Here is a 24,311-nt window from a genome sequence, read left to right on the forward strand (position 1 = left end):
AAGGTTTGAGAGGGGAGGGAGCTCTGAGTCGTGCCCAGCCCAAAGTGTCACTGTCACAACAGCCAAGGGAGGGAAAAAGGAGAAGCGGGAACAAGAATGGCAGAAAAAGTCCTTTATGCTGACCTGAACTTGTCTGAACCAACCAGATCCAGAATCCTGACAGTCCCTGATGGCCAAGGTAGGTCCAGTGCTGGGCACTGAGCTTTCTTTGCATTCTCCACTCTCTCTCCCACATCTGTCGAGAAAGTTCCTTGCAGCACCAAAGTCCCAAAGAGCCCAAGGGAAACATGAGGGCCAGGGTGGAAAACTGCAGGTGGAGTGTCCAGAGAGGGTTGTTGATATTTACAAAGGCAAGTTGTTGGAAGATCTACTTTTCTCTTGCTAAGGTGCAAGTGTGAGGCAGTGTCTCTGGTTGAGATTAAGAGTCATTTTTTATCCATTTTGGAGAGCATTCCAGAGCAGGACATCCATTGCTGCTGGCCCTGGCCTGTTATCCCCCAGCAGACTGAGATTGCTGCAGCAAACTGCTCAGGATGGTGTGGCTGCTGTTGCTGGTGCTCACAGCAGTCTCCTGCACAGCTCTTCCTGCTCCCTGAGCACATCAGGCACTGCCTGGGGGCTTCTCCTCCTGCTCTGGCTGTACCAACTGCTTGTTGAATGCACAAGTCTGAGAAAATGTTTCATGGACAGATTTAGTCTGATTTAGGATCAAACACTTTGCAAAATTCTAACCGAGGATTTATCTTTCTTTAATGAGTTTGAAATGGTTGCATAAATGTTTGCACTGGATTTGCAATATCTGCCATAAAAGTACATCCTAAAAATTAACAGACTTCATAGAGTGTGTCTCTGTCTTTCATTTTCATTTTTCTTCCCCTTTTTTCTAACCTGCTTTCACTCTGGCAGAAATTATTTCTTGCCATCCAATCCTTGTCTTTTGCACAAAGTGTGAACCCTTTGCATGTCTTTTCACATGGGTGTAGTTACTAACACCCCAGGAAATGGGGTTTTATCACCACTTTCAACAGATGAATGCAGGGCTCAATTGACCACAATGGATGCCACCTGATTACAAGTTCCGTTTTCCTTTGCATTTAACCCATGTATTCCTATTCAGAATTTTGATAGATTTCTAGTAACATTTGGGTGTTTCTCTAGTTGTGCCTTTCAGGGAAACCCCTACCAACTCTTCTGTGTGTTCACTGAAATGATGCACAAGATTTCCCAGATATTTCTCCATCTTCTGAAAAGAGCTCAAAACCCTGACTTCTGTCTTAGCTCTATACAGTCATAAGACCCAGGGGGCTCAGTGTTGCATATCACAATGACTTGGAGAGTTTTACAACATTGCAATGTCCTATTTTTGGCTTTTTACCCACTTTTTATCTCCCTCTGACCTTTCTTTCCTCTCCATATGTTTTCTTCCCTACTGCTCTGTATTTATTACCCGCAGACGATGGAATAGATTCCACTACTCTCCCTATTATCTTGTTAATTTAGATAAAATCTCAAACCCCTCCAAATTTAGCACGATCTGCAGTTTTCAGGCTTTGATGTTTTAGTCATTCTCATCATTCCTGTGAGGATGAACAACCTTAGGCCACCCTTGGCACATTCCTCTCTTTTTGTCAAGATTGACAATGCGAGTGTGTGCCCCTGTGCCCTCTGGTATTGTCTGCCTTGAAAAGAAATTGTTCTGTTCCTGCCTACAGCAAGTGCTCCAAGGGTGAAAGTGTCATCATGGAACATGGAATCAGAATATCCTGAAGGGACCTGAAGGGTCCTGGAAGGGACCCACAAGGATCATCCAATCCAACTCCTGGTCCTGCACAGACACCCCAATAATCCCACCCTGTGCATCCCTGAGAGAGTTTTCCAAATGCTGCTTGAGCTCTGGCAGCCTTGGGGCTGGGACCATTCCTGGGGAGCCTGTGCAGTGCCCCAGCACCCTCTGGGGGAAGAACCTTTTCCTGATATCCACCCTGACCCTCCCCTGACACAGCTCCAGCCGTGCCCTCAGGTCCTGTCCCTGGTCACCACAGAGCACAGATCAGTGCCTATAATGGAGAAAAAGATAATTTGTGCATAGTTAACCACAGTCACATCAACCAGATGCTGTCCTGTGTTCAGCATTTCTCACAATTTCAGTCATTTTTATTTCATTTAAGTTGATTCTCAGCTCTCTCTGTGCTCTGTTCTTGTTCCCAGGCTCAGACTGTACCTACGCAGAAGTGAAAGTGAAAGCCCAAGACACAAACGCTGCAGCAAACTGCAAATCATCAGGTGAGTTTAGCTGTCTGATAAAGTGATGGGAATTTAAACAAGAAGGGGAGAGGGGCTGATCCTGATGTCCCAAACATGCAGTGACACAAAACCATGAGGGGGCAGGAGGATACAATTGTTTGCTTTCTACACTCAGAGCCCGGGTAGCTGAGGTGTTGCATTCTGTGCCCCTAAACACTTGTTGGCTTTCCTGGCAAAGGAATAGAAGGATGTGATGGGCCACACCCAGACCCCCCAAGCCCAGGCTCCTGTCCCCAGCAGCAGGGAAAGTGAACAAAGAGAGGAGGAAGCAGAGGGCAGTCATTGATTGAGAGGACCCTCCTCCTTTTCCCCTCTCCTCAAACCCATGACAGGTTGGGATCTGTTCAGTTCCCTGAGCACAGGGGTCCAGAGCCAGGGAGGAAGCACCAGGACATTGAGCCTGGCTCCAGCCTGCAGATCTGGAAGGCCCCAGATTCCCAGTGGGAGCCTGAAAAGGGCACCTTGGAATGCAGGGGAAAGGGGCTTTTGTCCAGCTGTGCAATAAAACATCCAGCTGTTCCCCTAATCTTTATTTTTCTGTCCCTCTGTAGGTAAAAGCCATTGTTCCAGAAAACATGTTGCCATATTGGTGTTGATAATCCTCGTACTGGTCCTGGCAGTATATTTAATAATCACATGTAAGTTCTTTTGTTAGTGTCATAACAGGCATTTATTTGTGTCTCTCTCCCACTGACTGATGCCCAGGCCATGACACACGAAGCCAGTAGGAACAGAAGTTTGGCTTGAAGGCAAAGGACAGCAGTATCTAGCCAAGCATAGCTGTAAGAGAAAATGTGCGAGAGAATTGAGTGGTTTTGAAAGTTTAAAATTCCAACAGGTAAAAAAGCCCAAATCCCAAGGAAAAACTCCCAACATTCAAATGACAAAGAATTTATTATACAAATGTTTTGAAGAAACAGGTTAAGATTTGATAATGCCTACTGGTAATACAATTGCTAGCAGTGAGAATCCCACACAGTGATGAGCTTTTATCATGAGACCAAGATGTCCATAACACCAAAAATCTTAAAATAATTATGAATTAAAGTTCATTTGAAGGAGGAACTAAATCACATCTTAAAGGAGTTTCCTTAAGATCATAACATATTTTTAGCTACATAAAAAGATAAATTATATTTTGTAGAAAAAAAAATCTTACTTCCATCAGAAAAAAAATTAATAGATCCATTTGGTATTTCCTTTAAAATTTTCAAAGAACCATTTTTAAATTTCAGATGGTTTTGCTTGTTTCTTTCCATCTTTTGGTAGCTGAGAAAGCTTGAGAAGCTTCCACAACCAATCACTCTCGAGTCCCAGACTTTGCCACCTGCTCAGAGATGCACATGGGGAAGACATGGCAAAGCCTTTGATTCTTGGAACTTAAAAAACAGGGCTGGGGGTGGCAAGTCATTCTTCTCTTTTAGGGCAAAGAGTTCAGGATTGATGTCTGACAGTGCCATGACATTTACAAAAACAGCAAAGGGTGGGGCAAATTAAAAACAAATAATAAACCAACAGAAAAAAAAAGGTGTAATTAGTATTTAATGCAGCTTCAAGTCTAACATTGAAGGAGGAGTCCTTAGATTTAGATCTGGGACTGGCTTCAGTTATAGTTCTTTTGTGGGGCTCAGTACTGGCTCAGAATAGCTATGAAACTGAATAAGTACTCCTAAGAAACTTGAGAGCGAGGCAAAACCTGAAAAATGAAATTAAGGTAGTTTTTAAGTGCAAGAGCGCACAGGTCTCACATGTTCTCCAAATAAAAACTGTTGCATTTTGAGTTTTTGCTAAGGTTTAGTTCTGTATGAATTTTCCACAGGGTCTTCTTATACCGGATACAGTTATTAAGATACAACTTGTGCACATGAACTCAAGTGTTGCCTTTTCCTCAGTGGAACCTGACCTGACCAATTTACGATTTTCATAGTAGACTCCTGAGCAAAGGGGCAGAGTTTGCATTCTGTGTTGGGTGATGGGGGGGTCAGAGAGATCCAGCAGAGCTCTGACAGTGCCTGGCACAGTGGCCATTCCTTGCAAGCAGAAATTGTGTTCTTATTTCCAGATGGTCCAACTGCAAAGAGCCAACAGGACTCCACAACAAACATCCCTGAAGAGGCACTAGGTAGGCAATCCTCTGTCATTCCAGAGGCAGTTTCCAGAAGCCTGTGGAATTGACTGTGCAGGGGGCAGGGGAGGGTGTGTGACTGGATTTTGTTGAGAAGGGAAACAAAGAAAGAAAACCTCTCCCATCTCGGGAATACAAACCTGATCCGGGACACTCCCAGGATGAGCTTGGGAAGGCACAGGAAGAACAATCCCTCTGGAAGCCCAGCACTGCAGGGAGCAGGATGGATCATGTGCCTCCTCTGCTTTTCCAAGGCCCTCCATTACCAGCCTTTGAACTCAGTGCAATTCCCTGTGGCTGTTTAGGAGCTGCTGAGCAAAGATGGGAAAGGCTGGATCATGTTTGCTGCGCTGCTCCCTGTCTGGCTCCTGCCTGCTGATTCTGGGCTGCCATCAGCTCCAGAAGCTCTGGGGGATCCCTGGTGCTCTGCTGACAATTCTCAGCAGGAGCACACAGACGTTTCTGGGGCTGGAATGGTCTCTCTGACCTCTCTTTTGTTGTGGCATCCTTTGGTCAGTGTGAACATGGATTTTACACATCTCTTCCCTTCTGCAGGCTGCCCCCCACCATGGGAAAAACATGGGAGAAAATGCTACATCTTTTTTCCAGAGGAGAACCCAAAGGACTGGAATGCCTCCCGTGCAGAATGCACAGCCATGGGCTCAGACCTGGTGGTCATTGACAGCAGGGAAGAGCTGGTGAGATCCAGCTGCTGGGGCAGCTGCTCAGGGGGCTGGAGCTGCCTGGCCAAGGGCTGAGCAGTGACACTTGTGCCAGCTCCTGTCCCATGTCCCTGGGCTCTGGGACCTGCTGCCAGCCAAGGACAGCCCAGGCCTGGCAGTGGCAGCAAAGGCCTGCACAGGGAGAGGCCTCCTGGGCCTTGGAGTCCTGTCCCTGGAAGCTTCTGTGCCCAGGTCTGATCCCATGGCAAGGAGCAAAGTCCCTGCCCAGCTGGCTGGGCTTTTCCAGGGATTTAGCACCCAGGCCATGGAGCTTGAACAGACACTTCTTTGTGAGAGCCATGGCTGAGACAAAACCTGAAAAGGCTTTGCCACTCCCATCCGAAGGGAAAAGTGTCCCCAGCTATCAAGTCACACCTGTCTGACTGCAATATAAGGGCACCACAGGTGTACTATACCATTTATTACCTTCAGAAGGGGTCTCCAAAAGGGAGATGATCTTCAATAGAAATGGAGAAATGCAATCCTCTGGAGCTGTGGGCAGAGGTGCTGTGGCTGGATGCACACTGCACTCTCTGTGCTGCCTGTTTAGCACTGAGCCTTCTGGGCCTCTGCTCAAGAAAATGGCATTTTCATGTGTTCCCATTGTTGGCTTCCTTTCCAGAATTACCTTAGATCACAATCAAGACATAAATACTACTTACTTGGTCTCACACGCTCTGCAGAGGAGCAGAAGTGGAAGTGGATCAACAACGTGGAGCATGACCCAGCCATGTGAGCTCCTTCCAGCAAGTCCCTGCCATGCAGTGTCTGGGAAGAGGAAAATGCCAAAGGCAGAGCAAAGAGCAGAGAGCCCAAGGGAGATCAGGGACTGTGCTTTGGGGGAAGCTGATTGCTGGAGATGCAGGTGCTTCAGCACAAGCCTGTGCCAAGGAAAGGGAGCCTTGCAGGGCCAGGGAACACAGGGCTGTCCTGTAGGGATGGCAGGAGAGGACACAGCTGGAGTTCTGCTGGGGAAGGAAGGATCTGGCTGGATGCAGCTCCCTGGGGAAAGGAAGGACACAGGAGGCAGGGACAAGAGAGAGGGAGATGTCAGCACCATTGGCTGGAGGGGACCAAAGCAGGGGAATGTTTCTGGATGGGAAAGCATTGCCCAGAACTTTTGTGGAGATGTGGGGAGCAGCAGTGAGGAATGGGAGGGAGATTCCAGCACGGTAGTTCCTGGTCCCAGTGGCAGTAACACAGCTTAGCAGCCAGGCCACGTGCCACTCTGCCTTTCACTGCATGTCAGGAATGTAACCAAATTTGACTTTTTTCCCCTATTCAGGTTCCGTATAGTTGGACCTTCCACTGACTATCTCTGCACAGTCATTGGATTTGGTGAAGTACGAACTGCACCTTGTGGTGAATCCTCAACAACACAAAATATGTGTGAAAAAGCTGCAACAATTTCCAACAGGCATCTGTAGAAGAGCTAAAACCAAGAGGTGCAGGCTGATCTGTTCTGCACAGCTTGCTATAGGAACCATGGATGGGATGTGTCTCATTTGCCTTGAGCTGCCCAGTCTCTGCTCCCAGGCTCTCCTGCTGCCTCTCTCCAGCCTCGGGGCTGAGCTCAGCCCAGCCTTTCCCTGCTGCTGTCTGAGCCTGGATGGATCCCCTCTGGAAGAGCTGGCCCTGGCACACAGGAGGAGTCTGGCACTGTCTCATGCCAGAGGTGGCACTGCCAGGCAGGCACTGCCAGGGGAGAGGAGTCCAGCCTGGGCACAGGGGTGATCCCAAACAGATCCTGACTCTGCAAGTCACATCCATCCACAGCCCTGTGTTCCCAGCCCTGCCTGGGCACAAGGAGACCCTTCCCCAGCTGGCCGTAGCCTGGCCTTGCCTGCAGCCACAAGGGAAGGGCAGCACAGATTTCTGCCTGGGATCCTGGAGGGAAGGGCAACCCCACTCCTTGCCAGGATGGACAGGATAAAGTCAGGTGTGGGTGTGGATAAACCTTCCCCTGTCCCAGACTGTTCCAAGAGCACACAGGATCCCAGAGCCTGTGAGGGGAATGGCAATCATCCCAAGGGAAAGGATCCCACAGCAGCACAGCTCTGGGCATAAAATCAGCCCCAGTCCTGTGTGGGGAAGGGAAGGAATGTCAGATTTAGGATCTGCTGGGGAAGGCCAGAGGCTGGAGACCAGCAGAGAGCAGCAAGGCCTGGAGAACAGAGACCCAACAGAAGCTGAGCTGGACAGAAAACAGAACAATGAGACCCACAATGACCTGTGAAGGAGTTGGTGAGAAGCATGAGAGTGACCCACAGGGAATGGCAACACGGTGCTCTGCTCTCTTTTCCTTGGAGATGGGTCACAGGACCGGGCAGCTCTATGGATGGGCTCTGGGTCCCCCCAGAGAGCTCTCCTCAGGTGCCTGGGCTGACAGATGGGGCCTGTAGAGTTCTTCTCCTTTCCATTGCATGGAATAAAGCTTTTCTTTGCAAAACACAAAGTAGTGCTTGTGTGTGGGTGGGTGAAGCTTTGGGAACTCAAGACATTTCCAATCCAGAACCACTTCCCAACCCAGGTGACCTCAGGGAAACCATGAACTGTGGTGTTGTGAGGTTCCCAGGAGGAGGCGAGAGATGAGAATTGGACTCCATGTTCTCAGAAGTCTGATTTATTATTTTATGATATTTTATTATATTATATTAAAAGAAATTTTATGCTAATACTATACTGAAGAAAGAGAAGGGATCCTTCAGAAGGCTTCACAAGTATGATAATGAAAGCTTGTGACTGACTCCTCAGAGTCTGACACAGTTGATGGTGATTGGTCATTTATTGAAAACAATTCACGTGGAACCAATCTAGATGGACCTGTTGGTCCATGGAAAATGATCTCCAGACCACATTTCCAAACAATCAGACAATTATTGTTTTCATTCTTTTCTGAGGCTTCTCAACTTCCCAGGAGAAGAAATCCTGGGGAGGGGATTTTTCAGAAAATAACATGGAGACAATGAACTTGTATTTTCTCATGTTGCTGACATAAATCCATGTGCCTTCAAACGATGAAGTAGAAATAGACTTCTCTTTTCATTTGAAGTTTCTGCATTTCCAGAAGAGTCAAGTTGGAGAGGGGAGGGAGCTCTGAGTCATGCCCAGCCCAGAGTGTCACTGTCACAACAGCCGAGGCAGGAGAGAGCAGAGTGGAACAAGAATGGCAGAAAATGTCATTAACTCTGACCTGAACTTGCCTGAACCACCCAGATCCAGGCTACACACCATCCCTGATGGCCAAGGTAGGTCCAGTGCTGGGCACTGAGCTTTCTTTGCATTCTCCACTCTCTCTCCCACAGCTGTCGAGAAAGTTCCTTGCAGCACCAAAGTCCCAAAGAGCCCAAGGGAAACATGAGGGCCAGGGCTGGAAAACTGCAGGTGGAGTGTCCAGAGAGGGTTGTTGATATTTACAAAGGCAAGTTGTTGGAAGATCTACTTTTCTCTTGCTAAGGTGCAAGTGTGAGGCAGTGTCTCTGGTTGAGATTAAGAGTCATTTTTTATCCATTTTGGAGAGCATTCCAGAGCAGGACATCCATTGCTGCTGGCCCTGGCCTGTTATCCCCCAGCAGACTGAGATTGCTGCAGCAAACTGCTCAGGATGGTGTGGCTGCTGTTGCTGGTGCTCACAGCAGTCTCCTGCACAGCTCTTCCTGCTCCCTGAGCACATCAGGCACTGCCTGGGGGCTTCTCCTCCTGCTCTGGCTGTACCAACTGCTTGTTGAATGCACAAGTCTGAGAAAATGTTTCATGGACAGATTTAGTCTGATTTAGGATCAAACACTTTGCAAAATTCTAACCGAGGATTTATCTTTCTTTAATGAGTTTGAAATGGTTGCATAAATGTTTGCACTGGATTTGCAATATCTGCCATAAAAGTACATCCTAAAAATTAACAGACTTCATAGAGTGTGTCTCTGTCTTTCATTTTCATTTTTCTTCCCCTTTTTTCTAACCTGCTTTCACTCTGGCAGAAATTATTTCTTGCCATCCAATGCATTTTCTTTTGCACAAAGTGTGAACCCTCTGCATCTCATTGCAGATGGGTGGAGTTACTAACAGCCCAGGAAATGGGGTTTACCACCCCTTTTAATAGATGCATTCTCAGCTGACTTGACAGGGATCCAGAATTGATGTTACCTGATTAAAAGGTTCATTTTCATTATAATTTCAAGTTTTTATACATTTTCAATAACAATTTAATGTTTCTCTTCTTCTGTGTTTTTTGCACCTACCAACTATTTTCTTATTTTGTGCACAAAGCTTCCCAGATACTGGTCTCTAGCTTTCAGACAAGAGCTTCTTTCCTGCCTGGATCCCATTCTCTCTGAGCAGTTCTTTTTAGTTCCTCTTTACTGAGCCCCCTCCCCTTTAGGCAGCTCCCTCTGTCACCCACCCACCCTCTGTGTGTCCTTCTGCAGTCCAGGGCTTGGAGAACTCTCCTGCTTTTCCCCTCTCCTCAAACCCATGGCAGGTTGGGATCTGTTCAGTTCCCTGAGCACAGGGCTCCAGAGGCAGTGGGGAAGCAGCAGGACATTGAGCCTGGCTCCAGCCTGCCAACCTGCAATGCTCCAGAGTGCCAGTGGGAGCCTGAAAAGGCATCTTGGAATGCAGGGCTAAGGGCCTCTGTCCAGCTGCTCCCCACACCTTGATGTTTCTGCCCCTCTGTAGGTCAAAGCCATTGTTCCAGAACACAAGCTTCTCCTCTGGTTGCTGTCCTGCTTGTGATCAACCTCCTGGTGGCCATAGCCCTGTATCTGACACTCACCACGGGTAAGTCCTGCTAGAAATGGAACACTGGCAATTAATTTATGTCTGTCTGCCACTGACTGATGTCCAGGCTATGACATTCAAAGCCAGGAGGAATGGAAGTCTGCTGTGAAGGCAAAGGACAGCAGTTTTCAGCCACTCATGGCTGCGAGAGGAAATCTGTAAAATAAATGCTAGGTGGTTTGAAAGTTTTAAAATCCAATAGATAAAAAGCCAAAACCCAGTTTAAAACTGACAAGGTTCAAACACTGCAGAATTCATGATAGAAATATTTTGAAGAAACAAGTCAAGATCAGATAATGCCTATCCTTGATCTGACTGCAATCCTTGAGAATATTTTGAGATGGTGATATTGCATCATGGCACCCAGGTGTGGCACCAAAACCCTTAAAATAATTAGGAATAAAAGCTGGTTTGGGAGAGACAGCAAAGTTACACCTTCAAGGAATTTTTGTCATCTTACTGAAATAAAAGCCTTGTGCTCAGTGTCTGCATAGATTTCACTGAGCTCATCACAATCTCTGACCTGCCTAGACAGACTAATTCCATAGAAAGAAAACATTCTCATCTCAATGAAAAAATGTTAATAATTATTACAGCCTTTCCTTTGCAAGTTTTCAAGGAATAAGTTTTAACTGTCAGCTATTTCTCATTTTCTCTTTCCATCTTTTGATCATTGAGTAAGTCTGAAAGGTTTCCACAGCCAATCACACTCAAGTCCCAGACTCTCCCAACTACTCAGAGCTACCCATGGTGAAAAAATGTCAAAATCTTTAATGGATTTGGTGTAAAACATAGGCTTGGGTGGTGTAATTGCTTTTTGGTTTTTCAGTGCAAAGAGTTCAGGGCACATACCTGATAGTGCTCTGATGTGTACAAAATGTTCAATACCAGAGCAAGGACAAATTAAAAAGGAATAATATACTAAGACAACAGAAGGAGGTGAAATTGGCTGCATTTAATAGAGCACAAAAACTGGGCTTGCTGTTGTTTGTCTCTCACTGCTGTGGTTCCCTGTGTGCTGTGCCTCACACCCACCTCTGCTCTGGGAAGGGCTGGAGCAGTTCTGGGTCAGTTCTGGAGTTTGGCCCTTGGGAAGGGAACACCTTGGTGTGCGCTGCAGCTGTGAGGGTTGTTTGCCATGAATGAGCAAAGAGGTGGAGGTGGCATTTTGTGTTGGCTGATGGGGCAGCCAAAGAGGTCCAGCAGGGCTCTGCCAGTGCCTGGCACAGTGGTCATTCCTTGCCAGTAACAATTCTTATTTCTGGATGGTCCAACTGCAGGCAGCCAACAGGACTCAACAGCACTGACCTCCAGCAGCCAAAATGTCTCAGCACCATTGTCCCCCAGCAGCCAAGAGGAGTCAACAGAGTTGCCCCCCAGCCATGAGGAGGCACCAGGTAGGCAACCCTGTGTCTTTGCAAAGGAAGTGTCCAGAAGCCTGTTGGATTGATGGTTAAGGTAGACAGAAAAGGAACTCTGCCAGGATTTTGTTCAGAAGGAAAACAACAAAGTACAACGAAGTACTGACATTTATTCCATAAGCCAGAATGTCCTTAAGATGATAGAAAACCTTCTCTCTGGGTCTGTGTTGGACAGCAGGATGGTTTTGAGTGTTTCAGAAATATGGAACATTCTATGTCTTATTTTGTGCCCATATCATTAAACTTTACACTTGTCCATGTGCATTCTCCCCTGCTGGTTTGCATTTAGCCCATAACTGTGTCACACCTCCACATTTAGCATGATCTGCAGTTTTCAGGCTCCCACATTTTAACCATTCTCCCCATTTGTGTATGGATGTGAACTGAATGGGACACTCAGAGACCAGCAGTGAAAAGTGAACAACAGGAGATGAGGAAGAAGAGAAAGGGCATTGAAGATACTTTGCTGTCAAAGTTTCACAAGCAAAACTCTCACATTTTCCTCAGGGAATTCCTAATGCTGGAAGCTGTGGAGCCACCATCCCAGAGAGATTCCAACCTGCCTCTGCTTGGTCCTGGACATCCTGCTCTGGCCAACCCCTCAGCAGGGGAGCTGGGCTCAGGGATGTGAAAAGATCAATTCAGTCCTAAACCACTCTGTTAGTGTGTGCTCAGGACAGCAGAGCAGATGTTCCCAGAGATCCTCTAGAACTTTCTTGTTTATTTTCTTGTGGTGAGTTCACATCAGATCTGTTACCTCCCAGTGCCCAAGTGGAAAGAGAGCTCTAAGAGTGGGGTTAAAAAACAGCATTAGCATTATCTGCCAGCAGGTATCCCTTGGGATTTGTTAGTACATCCATGTTATATTTAGGGCATACCTTTTATAGTCCTTGTGGCTCCTCCCAAGGAACTGCCTTGAACTGAAAGATCTGCCCAGTTCTGACTCTGTCATTCCTGACACAAGGGATTGATTCATTCTCTCTACCATGACTTTCTCTGCTGAATGTTTCCTGCAGAGCCAACCATCCTGCCTGGATCCCATTCTCTCAGAGCAGCCCTTTTTAATTCCTCTTTACTGAGCCCCCTCCCCTTTAGGCAGCTCCCTCTGTCACCCACCCACCCTCTGTGTGTCCTTCTGCAGTCCAGGGCTTGGAGGACTCTCCTGCTTTTCCCCTCTCCTCAAACCCATGGGAGCTTGGGATCTGTTCAGTTCCCTGAGCACAGGGCTCCAGAGGCAGTGGGGAAGCAGCAGGACATTGAGCCTGTCTCCAGCCTGCCAACCTGCAATGCTCCAGAGTCCCAGTGGGAGCCTGAAAAGGCATCTTGGAATGCTGGAGAAAGGTGGATTATTCAGTGTTGCCATAATTTTTACTTGTTTCTGTCTCTCTCTAGGAAGAAGTTGCTGTTCCACAACACGAGTTGCTGTCCTGGTCACTGAGATAATCTTGCTCCTCCTGCTCGTTGTGTGTCAGATACTCCAATGTAAGTGCTCTACATGGAATAACAGCAATTAACTTGTGTCTCTCTGCCACTGGCTGAGGTCCAGGCCATGACATCCAAGGCCAGCAGGAACACAAGTCTGGTTTGGAGGCCAAGGACAGCAGTTTTTAGCCAAGCATGGCTGTAAGAGGAAATGTGTATGAGAATCAAGTGGTTTAAAAGTTTTAAAATTGCAACAGAAAAAAAAAGAACAAGCCCCAATGAAAACTGACAACGTTCAAACACTGAAGAATTCATTATACAAATGTTATGAGGAAACAACCTGATGATAACTACTGGCCTTTTAATTGGGATATGTGAAAATATTTTAAGGAGAAGATAACTTATTGTGACTTCAAGATATGACACCAAAAATATTAACATAATTAAGAGTAAAAGCTCATTTGAAAAAGACAGCAAAGTTCAAAGTTACATCTTAAAGGCAGTTGATTTCACCCTATTCAGATAAAAGCCTTTTGCTCAACTTCTATATACATATCCAATTTATAACAACGCATTATATGTTGGAAAAAGAAAACATCATCATCTCCATCTAGAAAAAAATCAGGGCCATGTAGTACTTCCTTTGAAAGTTTTCAAGGAGTCATTTTTAAATTTCAGATGGTTTTGCTCATTACTTTCCATCCTTTGATAGTTGAGTAAACTTGTGACACTCCCACAATCAATCACAGATTCTGACTAAATCATGTAAATTAAGTTTAGAAATTCAGTGACACCAAGGGCCTCACACAAAAACCTCTGCATCAAGCACCTCTGATACCAAATTACACAAGGAATCTTGGGAGGCGCAGGAAATGTTCCCAGTGCAGCTTCACTCGGAGAGAGTAGCAACCAATTCCCTTGGATTTGGGAGACAGGTTTGGAGCGTGAATAAGAATTGTAATTGAATTAATTCGTATAAGTCTAAATTGTTTCAGTGCTGGAAAGCTCTTTTTAATTAATGCCATGTAGTTTCATCAGACATGATGAAAATGCAAAGTGTTGGCATCAGGGATCCCAGATCCCTTCTAGGTCACAGGGCAGTGCTCTTTAAATACCATCCAGCTCTGATGGATGGTGCCTCTTACTCACATCCAGACAGAATTCTGACTGCCAGAGTCCCCTCACTAACCCAGTTTGGCAGTTCTCCAGGAAATTCACTCTTCCCAATTCACTCTTTCTTGGGATGGAAGCTGCTCTCCTGGGCCTGGCTGAAACCCTGCCTGCCCATGGCAAGTGGGCAATGAATCTCCTGCTTTGCTTTGCTTGCATGCATGCTTGCTCTTCTTCTATAAAAGCACCTTTACCCCAGCCCAGGAGTTTTGTCCCTTTTAGCCTGGCCCATCTCCCTTCTCCTCTCTCCATGGAGGGGGCAGGGAGGCAGTGGCTCCATGGGGATTTTTGCCAGCTGGTGTCCAATGGCAACAGGCCCAGAGCTGCCCCTGGGGCTGCAGGAGATGCCAGCCAACGCTGAGCACAGCAGGGTGATCCCCTCTCCCAGGGCTGCTGAGGCTGTTTGATGTCCCCAGGACAGGCTTTGCCCTCTGGGCTGCCAGGGCACCTCTGGCTCCCCCTGAGTCTGGTGCAGAGCAGCACATCAGCCTGGGCATGGGACTGCTCCTGGCAGCTTCCATCTGCCCTGGGCACCAAAGCCAAACCAACCTGGCATCTGCAACGGGCAATTGCTGCTGAAACAGAGGATGTATCCTCCCACAGTTACTGCCAGCACCATGTCCACACAGCTGCCACCTCCTGTGTGGCATTCACATTCCCTGAAAAAATCCCTTTTTTGCCCACGATTTTTCTCCTGGGAAGTGGAGAATCCTCAGAGAAAAAGAAAACAATTCTTATCTCATTTGCTTTCCCGGTGTTGTGCTCACATGTGGAATGTGTTTGGGGATTGTTTACCCACAGGTGATTGTTTCATTGGACTCTGGTGTGATTTGTTTTCATCTTGGCCAGTCAGGGCCAAGCTGTGTTGAGACTCTGGAAAGAGTCATGAGTTTTCATTATTAGCTTTGTAGCATTTAGTATGTATCCTTTCTGTATTCTTTAGTTAGTATAGTATAATGTTCTTTAGTATAATATAGAATTAGAAAGTAATAAAATACCCTTCTGAGAACACGGAGTCAGATGCATCACTCCTGCCTTTGTCAGGGCATTTCCCAGCAAATACAATACTCCAGCTCTAGGAAAGCATTCATCCTGCAGGAATTACAAACCTGGAAAGCCAAGGCCTTGTCTTATTTAGGCTGAAGTATTCCAGCTGAAATTTTTGCATATTAAGCACCTTCTGCACTTCCTGAAACAGGCTGGACCAATCCCCCTTCCTGAATGATGACTCTTCAGCCTTTCCCCTCTCCTCAAACCCATGGCAGGTTGGGATCTGTTCAGTTCCCTGAGCACAGGGCTCCAGAGCCAGGGAGGAAGCACCAGGACATTGAGCCTGGCTCCAGCCTGCAGATCTGGAAGGCTCCAGAGTCCCAGTGGGAGCCTGAAAAGGCATCTTGGAATGCAGGACAAAGGGGCTTTTGTCCAGCTGATGTCCTGATCTTTATGTTTCTGTCCCTCTGTAGGTAAAAGCCATTGTTCCAGAACACAAGTTGCTGTCCTGGTTGTTGTCCTGGTTCCCATTGTAGTGGTCCTAACCCTGTCTTGGACACTCCCACGTAAGTCCTGCTGGAAATGTAACACTGGCAATTAATTTGTGTCTCTCTGCCACTGACTGATGTCCAGGCCATGACATCCAAAGCCAGGAGGAGTGGAAGTCTGGTGTGAAAGCCAAGTACAACAGTCTTTAGCCACTCTTGGCTGTAGGAGGAAATCTGGAAAAAAGCCAAGGGGTTTGAAGGTTCAAAATTCCAAAAGAAAAAGATCTGCAACAAAAGGGAAAACAGCAGTGTTCAACCAGTGTTTATGGTACAAATGTTTTGAAGGAACCAGTGAAGATCAAATAATGCCCATTGGTCTTATGATTGAAATCCTTGAGAATATTTCAAGATTATGATGATGTCTTATGACATAGGGATGTGACACCAAAAATCTTACAATATTTTGAATTAAATCTCATTTCAAAAAAGCGTCAAATTTGGAAATCAGAGGAATTTATTTGCAGCTTATTTCAATGAAAACCTTGTGCTCAGTCTCTGCACTGGGTTCATAGCAATTTTTAAGTTACATAAACTGATAAATGATATCTGGTAGAAAATGTATTCTTATCAACATCAGGGAAAAAAATAGATCCATTTGATTCTTCCTCTGATGGTTTTCAAGGAATCATTTTAAAATTTCATATGTCATTTCTTCTTTCCCTCCTTTGGTAGCTGAGAAAGTTTGAGAAGCTCCCACATCCAATCACTCTTAAGTCCCAGAGTTTGCCCCCTGCTCAGAGATGCACATGGGGAAGACATGGCAAAGTCATTGACCCTTGGAACTCAATAAACAGGGCTGAGAGAGGCAAGTCATTCTGCTTTTTCAGGGCACAGAGCTCAGGATTGATATCTGACAGTGCTCTAAAATTTATAAGAAATATATTCTATCCCACCCAAGGATGGGAAAAATTAAAACAAATTCTAAACCAGCACAAAGTAAAGATGTATCATTAGCATTTACTGCAGCTTTAACATTGAAAGAGGAGTCATTAGATATGGATCAAGGGCTGGCTTTAGTTCTAGTTCCTTTGTGGGTTCAGTACTCCCTTGGTGACCTGAAATATACAGACACTAAGAAACGTGACATCTAGATGGAACTCAAGGAACTAAATCATAATTAAGATGCAACTTGTGTAAATGAATTCAAATGTTGCCTTTTCCTCAGTGGAACATGACCTGACCATTTGATGGTTTTTGTAGTAGACCCATGAGCAAAGAGGCAGAGTTTGCATTCTGTGTTGGGTGATGAGGGGTCAGAGAGATCCAGCAGAGCTCTGACAGTGCCTGGCACAGTGGCCATTCCTTGCAAGCAGAAATTGTGTTCTTATTTCCAGATGGTCCAACTGCAAAGAGCCAACAGGACTCCACAACAAACATCCCTGAAGAGGCACTAGGTAGGCAATCCTCTGTCATTCCAGAGGCAGTTTCCAGAAGCCTGTGGAATTGACTGTGCAGGGGGCAGGGGAGGGTGTGTGACTGGATTTTGTTGAGAAGGGAAACAAAGAAAGAAAACCTCTCCCATCTCAGTGTTATGTTTGCCCAATTATCCCATCATAAAAAAAACCAAATGAACAATATGTTAGATAGCAGCAATTTTAACTGAATAGTTTAGAAAATATATATTGACAATATAATTTGATTAAAATAAGGGATAATTTGGTTCAGATAATAGCGCATAAGCAAAAGATAACCGCGGGGTATGGAGTGCAGGGCTCTTGGACCCCGGCCACCGCATGTACGAGCTTGCCAAGTGAAGATTCCCCCCTTATAAGCCAGGTGTCAGTGTCATCTCCTCCCATTTTCGATTCATCACACTTCTCCCTCTGCCCTCATCACCACCTTTACCGCGCATGCTCCACCACTCGTTTTGGTGGTCTCACAAGTGTTTGGGGGTTGTCACTGATGAAGGCCTCTCCTCTTCCTCGATGTCCTTTAATTCACCTTTGGGTTACACATGCACACCAAGCCAGTACAATGTAAGCCAGAACTAACATATTACTTACATTTAAGCATCAAAGCAATAAATCTCTTATAATCAGCATTTTCCTGGGACCCAGTCAGATTTTCCCTTCTTTTTGTTAATTTTGGTAACCATTATCTCTTGCTATTTCCTATTATTTCCAAATATTAATTACTGTATCAATATTGTTTACTGTTTCGATTTTGTCAGCACGAATCATACCTATTTACCACATCAGGAATACAAACCTCATCCTGGACACTCCAAGGATGAGCTTTGGAAGGCACAGGAAGAACAATCCCTCTGGAAGCCCAGCACTGCAGGGAGCAGGATGGATCATGTGCCTCCTCTGCTTTTCCAAGGCCCTCCATTACCAGCCTTTGAACTCAGTGCAATTCTCTGTGGCTGTTTGGGAGCTGCTGAGCAAAGATGGGAAAGGCTGGATCATGTTTGCTGCGCTGCTCCCTGTCTGGCTCCTGCCTGCTGATTCTGGGCTGCCATCAGCTCCAGAAGCTCTGGGGGATCCCTGGTGCTCTGCTGACAATTCTCAGCAGGAGCACACAGACGTTTCTGGGGCTGGAATGGTCTCTCTGACCTCTCTTTTGTTGTGGCATCCTTTGGTCCGTGTGGACATGGATTTTACACATCTCTTCTTCCCTTCTGCAGGCTGGGAAAAACATGGGAGAAAATGCTACATCTTTTTTCCAGAGGAGAACCCAAAGGACTGGAATGCCTCCCGTGCAGAATGCACAGCCATGGGCTCAGACCTGGTGGTCATTGACAGCAGGGAAGAGCTGGTGAGATCCAGCTGCTGGGGCAGCTGCTCAGGGGGCTGGAGCTGCCTGGCCAAGGGCTGAGCAGTGACACTTGTGCCAGCTCCTGTCCCATGTCCTTGGGCTCTGGGACCTGCTGCCAGCCATGGACAGCCCAGGCCTGGCAGTGGCAGCAAAGGCCTGCACAGGGAGAGGCCTCCTGGGCCTTGGAGTCCTGTCCCTGGAAGCTTCTGTGCCCAGGTCTGATCCCATGGCAAGGAGCAAAGTCCCTGCCCAGCTGGCTGGGCTTTTCCAGGGATTTAGCACCCAGGCCATGGAGCTTGAACAGACACTTCTTTGTGAGAGCCATGGCTGAGACAAAACCTGAAAAGGCTTTGCCACCCCCATCGAAAGGGAAAAGTGTCCACAGCTGTCAAGTCAAACCTGTTAAGCTCCAAATTACACCTGTAATGGTACCACAGGTATATTCTTACATTTGTTATATTCATAAAGGGCCTCCAAAAGGGAGAAATGCAATCCTCTGGAGCTGTGGGCAGAGGTGCTGTGGCTGGATGCACACTGCACTCTCTGTGCTGCCTGTTTAGCACTGAGCCTTCTGGGCCTCTGCTCAAGAAAATGGCATTTTCATGTGTTCCCATTGTTGGCTTCCTTTCCAGAATTACCTTAGATCACAATCAAGAGATAAATACTATTTACTTGGTCTCACACGCTCTGCAGAGGAGCAGAAGTGGAAGTGGATCAACAACGTGGAGCATGACCCAGCCATGTGAGCTCCTTCCAGCAAGTCCCTGCCATGCAGTGTCTGGGAAGAGGAAAATGCCAAAGGCAGAGCAAAGAGCAGAGAGCCCAAGGGAGATCAGGGACTGTGCTTTGGGGGAAGCTGATTGCTGGAGATGCAGGTGCTTCAGCACAAGCCTGTGCCAAGGAAAGGGAGCCTTGCAGGGCCAGGGAACACAGGGCTGTCCTGTAGGGATGGCAGGAGAGGACACAGCTGGAGTTCTGCTGGGGAAGGAAGGATCTGGCTGGATGCAGCTCCCTGGGGAAAGGAAGGACACAGGAGGCAGGGACAAGAGAGAGGGAGATGTCAGCACCATTGGCTGGAGGGGACCAAAGCAGGGGAATGTTTCTGGATGGGAAAGCATTGCCCAGAACTTTTGTGGAGATGTGGGGAGCAGCAGTGAGGAATGGGAGGGAGATTCCAGCACGGTAGTTCCTGGTCCCAGTGGCAGTAACACAGCTTAGCAGCCAGGCCACGTGCCACTCTGCCTTTCACTGCATGTCAGGAATGTAACCAAATTTGACTTTTTTCCCCTATTCAGGTTCCGTATAGTTGGACCTTCCACTGACTATCTCTGCACAGTCATTGGATTTGGTGAAGTACGAACTGCACCTTGTGGTGAATCCTCAACAACACAAAATATGTGTGAAAAAGCTGCAACAATTTCCAACAGGCATCTGTAGAAGAGCTAAAACCAAGAGGTGCAGGCTGATCTGTTCTGCACAGCTTGCTATAGGAACCATGGATGGGATGTGTCTCATTTGCCTTGAGCTGCCCAGTCTCTGCTCCCAGGCTCTCCTGCTGCCTCTCTCCAGCCTCGGGGCTGAGCTCAGCCCAGCCTTTCCCTGCTGCTGTCTGAGCCTGGATGGATCCCCTCTGGAAGAGCTGGCCCTGGCACACAGGAGGAGTCTGGCACTGTCTCATGCCAGAGGTGGCACTGCCAGGCAGGCACTGCCAGGGGAGAGGAGTCCAGCCTGGGCACAGGGGTGATCCCAAACAGATCCTGACTCTGCAAGTCACATCCATCCACAGCCCTGTGTTCCCAGCCCTGCCTGGGCACAAGGAGACCCTTCCCCAGCTGGCCGTAGCCTGGCCTTGCCTGCAGCCACAAGGGAAGGGCAGCACAGATTTCTGCCTGGGATCCTGGAGGGAAGGGCAACCCCACTCCTTGCCAGGATGGACAGGATAAAGTCAGGTGTGGGTGTGGATAAACCTTCCCCTGTCCCAGACTGTTCCAAGAGCACACAGGATCCCAGAGCCTGTGAGGGGAATGGCAATCATCCCAAGGGAAAGGATCCCACAGCAGCACAGCTCTGGGCATAAAATCAGCCCCAGTCCTGTGTGGGGAAGGGAAGGAATGTCAGATTTAGGATCTGCTGGGGAAAGCCAGAGGCTGGAGACCAGCAGAGAGCAGCAAGGCCTGGAGAACAGAGACCCAACAGAAGCTGAGCTGGACAGAAAACAGAACAATGAGACCCACAGTGACCTGTGAAGGAGCTGGTGAGGAGCATGAGAGTGACCCACAGGGAATGGCAACACGGTGCTCTGCCCTCCTTTCCTTGGAGATTGGTCACAGGAGGAAATTATGCCTGAAGGCTTTTCCTGCTCAGAAATGTTCAAGCCAACAGCAGATCCAGGTGGCACCTGGAAAACAGAGCTGTGATCAGGAAAGAGGGAATATCACCTAAACTCTGCCCATGTTCTTCAGTGGTTCTTGGTACCCTGGGTCTTGTGTGACTCCAATAATATTTCTTCTTGCTGTGTCCTTTAGGCAGAATCATTCCTCCTTTATTGGTGCCTTTCATGGCTCTCTCCTTCAGCTCCAGGGTGGAGAAAGCTCTGTCAAGTCCTTGAAGAAGTGACACTCACATCCTGGTTTACCACTGGGGAAAAAATTTGTTCAATTAAAAAATCTATACACAGCATGCTGTGGCCATTGGAAGGGAAAATGGAATCCTACAGGAAAAACTCTCTCTTTCTAAATTGAAAGCAGATTTTGACATCCCTCACACCAGCCATCCTCCTCACTGACTGCTTGCATCAAGATGCTTTGGAAATGTATTTGCAGTTCTTTCCCTGACTTTCCATCCCCAAAGAACAGAGTAAGAACATGGAGCTGTAGCAGAACTATCCCAGTGTCAGACCCCAGGATCTGTACTGTTATTCCAGAAGGAAGATAAGCTGGAGGGGCTCTTTGCTTGCACTCATTTTACTGGAGAGGGTGGGAGAGCATTCTCTGTTGTGTTATAGATTTTTGCCTTCTATTTTCATATTCCAGCTGCTGTGATCCCTTGGATCAAGTAGGCTCTCCTGAAGGCAGGGCCAGGGAAAAATCTCTTCCCTGGGAGCCACTGGCCCTCAGTTGGAGCCTTCAGCAGGCAGCAGAGGCAGCAGCTGTGCACCAGAGGGGTGGGAAGGGGAAGCCACCCTGGGGCCACTGTGGAACTGCACAAACCCCATCAAACCCAGAAAGCCACAGGAGGTCTCAGGACTCCAGAGCAACTACAGCTTGCAAGGAAATCCCTACCAAGGGCAGAAGTTTAAATGAAAGTGCTTTGTTTCCTTTGCCTCTGTGTTGTTCTTGTTCACAATTCTCTGATCTTGTCAGCTAAGTTTTACAATAAACTTCCACTTTACAGCTTGTGATTCTTGGATTACCTCTGGCATCCCTACTGCAAGAGAAGGGTGAAACATTTCCTCCTCACTCTGGTGTGGTCAGGGTGTAATCCTGATGCCAAGGCCGAGCAATCCCAGTGTGACCTCTCGCTCCTTCCATGCTCAGTGCCTCAGGGAATGCCAGGCTGGTTCAATTCTTGCTGCAGCTGGGCAATGGGTGACACTCCCTGGGACAGGCCAGGCTGGCAGCACCAGCCCCAGAAGGGCACATCCTGGACCCAGGACTGGCTCCTTTAGTGACCTTTATCAAGGAAAACCTGTGACAGGGACGCCTCCAAGAGCTGATCCTCGGGGCTCACCCTACTTCTATGGACATGTATCACAACTGTGTCTCAAGCCAGCTGTGGTATTTAGGATGCATTTGGTGGAAAAAATGGTCTGAGTATCTTGGCAAAAATCACAATCAGGGGATTTTGATTTTATTGTAGGAGAAAACAGTGAATGAAGGCAAGGTTCTCAAAGAAACCACCCCAAGCCATTGAAAAGCCCAGAAGCTGTTGCATAGAAGTAACTAAGCAGAGACAGACATGAACAGACATCTCAGAGACAAGTGATACTTTATGTAAACAAAAGAAGTTCATGCAGTATTGCACATGCAAACAATTTTACCTGGTTCTAAATGACAAATGCACCAACACAAGAAATGCCTAATGGGCAGTTCAGGGAGGATGCACTGCCAATGCAGACTTGTTGTCAGAACAGCAAGCAGGGTTCAGGGCATACAAAGAGCACCTTAAAGGAAGCACTGACAGTGTTACAGAGCTTGCAGCAGCCACTGGCAGGTTGGGTTCATTTTTAGCACACACTGGACTTTCTGGAACCATTTTGGGTTTGTGGCTGCAAAGGCTTCAAATGGGGACTGACTTTTCAAGGTGCTCAGTGTGATGTTTGCTCTGTGGTGAGTCACAAATTATCTATAGAGGAATTCTGTTCTTTCTTGGGAAGTGGCCCATGGCAATCTCATGGGATTTAATAGGACCAAGTGCTGGTGCTGTACCTGGGATCAATCCAGGCAGGGGATGAGCAGAGGGAGCAGCCCTGGCAGAAGGACTTGGGGGGGCTGTGGGTGAGAGCTGGCCCTGCCCCAACCCAGAGCCCCCCTGTGCTGGGCTGCACCCAGAGCCCCAGGGCAGCAGGGCAGGGGGGATTCTGCCCCTCTGCCCCTCTCTGCTGAGCCCCCCCTGCAGGGCTGCATCCAGCCCTGGGATCCCAGCACAGGAAGCACAGGGAGCTGCTGGAGCCAGGCCAGAGCAGGGACACCAAGGGGATCAGAGGGATGGAGCAGCTCTGCTGGGAGGAAAGGCTGAGGGAATTGGGATTGTTCAGCCTGGAGAAGAGAAGGCTCCAGAGTGACTTCATTGTGCCCCTCCAGTGCCTGAAGGGAGCTTGTAAAAAAAGAGGGAGAGAGACTTTTTACATGAGCAGATGGGGACAGGACAAGAGCAAACAGTTTTGAACTAAAATAGAAAATATTTAAAGCAGATATTAGCAGATATTAGGAAAAATACCCAGGGGGTTGCTGAGCCCCTGGCACAGGGTGCCCAGAGAAGCTGTGGCTGCCCCATCCCTGGCAGTGTCCAAGGCCAGGCTGGATGGGGCTCTGAGCAACCTGGGATAGTGGGAGGCATCCCTGCCCATGGCAGAGGGGTTGGAATTAAAGTCTATTCCAATCCAAACCATTCCATTATTCTATGAGTGACAAAAGGTAATCAATGATTATTTGGGGTAGCAGCAGGCAGGAGGCAGCACCACAGGATCCAACTCTGACTTTTCAAGTCAGTCCCATGAAAGCCCTCCTGTACAATGCCATGCTTTTTCCTTAGAATGTTTGCATTTTTATCCCTACATCATGGCAGTATTTTAAAGTAACTTTCCAGTGATTCACTTTGGAGGGTATTTCTGCCTTTAGCCTTCAAAAATTCCTATCTTGTTAACCAACTTTTATTTTAGGAATTGTCTGGAGGCTTCTTAGCCAAACTGATCAGGGAAAGTGAAGGTGAAGGTGAGTGTCTCAGTTACAAGCATCTGGGGTTAGTAACAGTAGTTTTGGAGGTCAGATGATTCACAGCTATGTTGACAGCATTTCTCAGGGTTTTTTTGCCAGCCTGGAGAATCTCGTGCAGCTGTGAGAATTACCTTCTGTACTTGTGGGTGAGCACGAAGAGAGCGCTCACTTCAGAATGCTCTGTGGTTAAAAGCCACAATGCTATTTTTGACCTCAGTGACAGGCAGGACTGAATGGCAGGAGCCCAAGCCACTCCTTCAGAGCAAATAAATGCTGAATAAACTGTTCTTAGAATGCCAGCTGTGCCCACGCCAATGTTGCACTGTCTCCTTGTATGTAAAACATGCTCTACATCAAGCACATACTGAACCTCCCTGCTGCCCTAATTCCCCCCTCTCATCCTCTGCCCCTCTGGATTCATGTCTTGGAAAACCTCTGGAAAAGTCTCCAGCTTGTGCTCTCTGGACCCATCACCTCTTTTCTCTCCTGGGGATCCTCCGTTCCCCAGCCTCCCTGAAGCCACTGTGCCTTAAGCCTTGTCACACATATCTTTTGGATTCTTCATCCTTTTATCTTTCCTTTTCCTCCCCAGTGCCTTCCTGGGAACTGTGACCAGTCCAGCTCTGCCAGCTCAGTGCTTA

The 24,311-nt window shown here is 47.5% G+C and overlaps 3 protein-coding genes across 3 annotated transcripts in view; all 3 read left to right on the forward strand.

Annotated features, from left to right (window-relative positions):
• The first annotated feature begins 83 nt into the window (after positions 1-83).
• LOC102038922 (C-type lectin domain family 5 member A-like) lies at positions 84-6,604 on the forward strand. Its single transcript, XM_031061461.1, has 7 exons — positions 84-178; positions 2,209-2,283; positions 2,856-2,942; positions 4,367-4,426; positions 4,985-5,127; positions 5,774-5,883; positions 6,437-6,604. Exons 1-7 carry the CDS (start codon positions 97-99, stop codon positions 6,576-6,578), a joined length of 699 nt encoding a protein of 232 aa, XP_030917321.1. The 5' UTR covers positions 84-96; the 3' UTR covers positions 6,579-6,604.
• Positions 6,605-8,302: 1,698 nt separating this feature from the next.
• Positions 8,303-19,698, forward strand: LOC102039094 (C-type lectin domain family 2 member D2-like). Its single transcript, XM_014309217.2, has 9 exons — positions 8,303-8,399; positions 9,826-9,927; positions 11,208-11,324; positions 12,741-12,830; positions 15,404-15,496; positions 16,813-16,872; positions 18,105-18,235; positions 18,868-18,977; positions 19,531-19,698. Exons 1-9 carry the CDS (start codon positions 8,318-8,320, stop codon positions 19,670-19,672), a joined length of 927 nt encoding a protein of 308 aa, XP_014164692.1. The 5' UTR covers positions 8,303-8,317; the 3' UTR covers positions 19,673-19,698.
• Positions 19,699-20,165: 467 nt separating this feature from the next.
• Positions 20,166-24,311, forward strand: part of LOC115948480 (C-type lectin domain family 2 member L-like) — an 11,461-nt gene continuing 7,315 nt past the window's right edge. The window contains exon 1 of the mRNA XM_031061442.1: positions 20,166-20,184. Within this exon, the coding sequence (XP_030917302.1) occupies positions 20,166-20,184 (19 nt within the window). The remainder of the gene's footprint in view (positions 20,185-24,311) is intronic.

This window comes from Geospiza fortis, unplaced genomic scaffold (genome assembly GCF_000277835.1).
Source record: "Geospiza fortis unplaced genomic scaffold, GeoFor_1.0 scaffold8, whole genome shotgun sequence".
Classification (NCBI taxonomy): domain Eukaryota; kingdom Metazoa; phylum Chordata; class Aves; order Passeriformes; family Thraupidae; genus Geospiza; species Geospiza fortis.

Bases quoted from the DNA above. Each gene is read 5' to 3' on its own strand.
- LOC102038922 (XM_031061461.1), top strand. From the start codon at position 97: ATGGCAGAAAAAGTCCTTTATGCTGACCTGAACTTGTCTGAACCAACC. The intron at 4,427-4,984 runs GTAGGCAATCCT...TCCCTTCTGCAG, and splicing joins CATCCCTGAAGAGGCACTAG to GCTGCCCCCCACCATGGGAA. The intron at 5,884-6,436 runs GTGAGCTCCTTC...TCCCCTATTCAG, and splicing joins GTGGAGCATGACCCAGCCAT to GTTCCGTATAGTTGGACCTT.
- LOC102039094 (XM_014309217.2), top strand. From the start codon at position 8,318: ATGGCAGAAAATGTCATTAACTCTGACCTGAACTTGCCTGAACCACCC. The intron at 8,400-9,825 runs GTAGGTCCAGTG...GCCCCTCTGTAG, and splicing joins CACCATCCCTGATGGCCAAG to GTCAAAGCCATTGTTCCAGA. The intron at 11,325-12,740 runs GTAGGCAACCCT...GTCTCTCTCTAG, and splicing joins CAGCCATGAGGAGGCACCAG to GAAGAAGTTGCTGTTCCACA.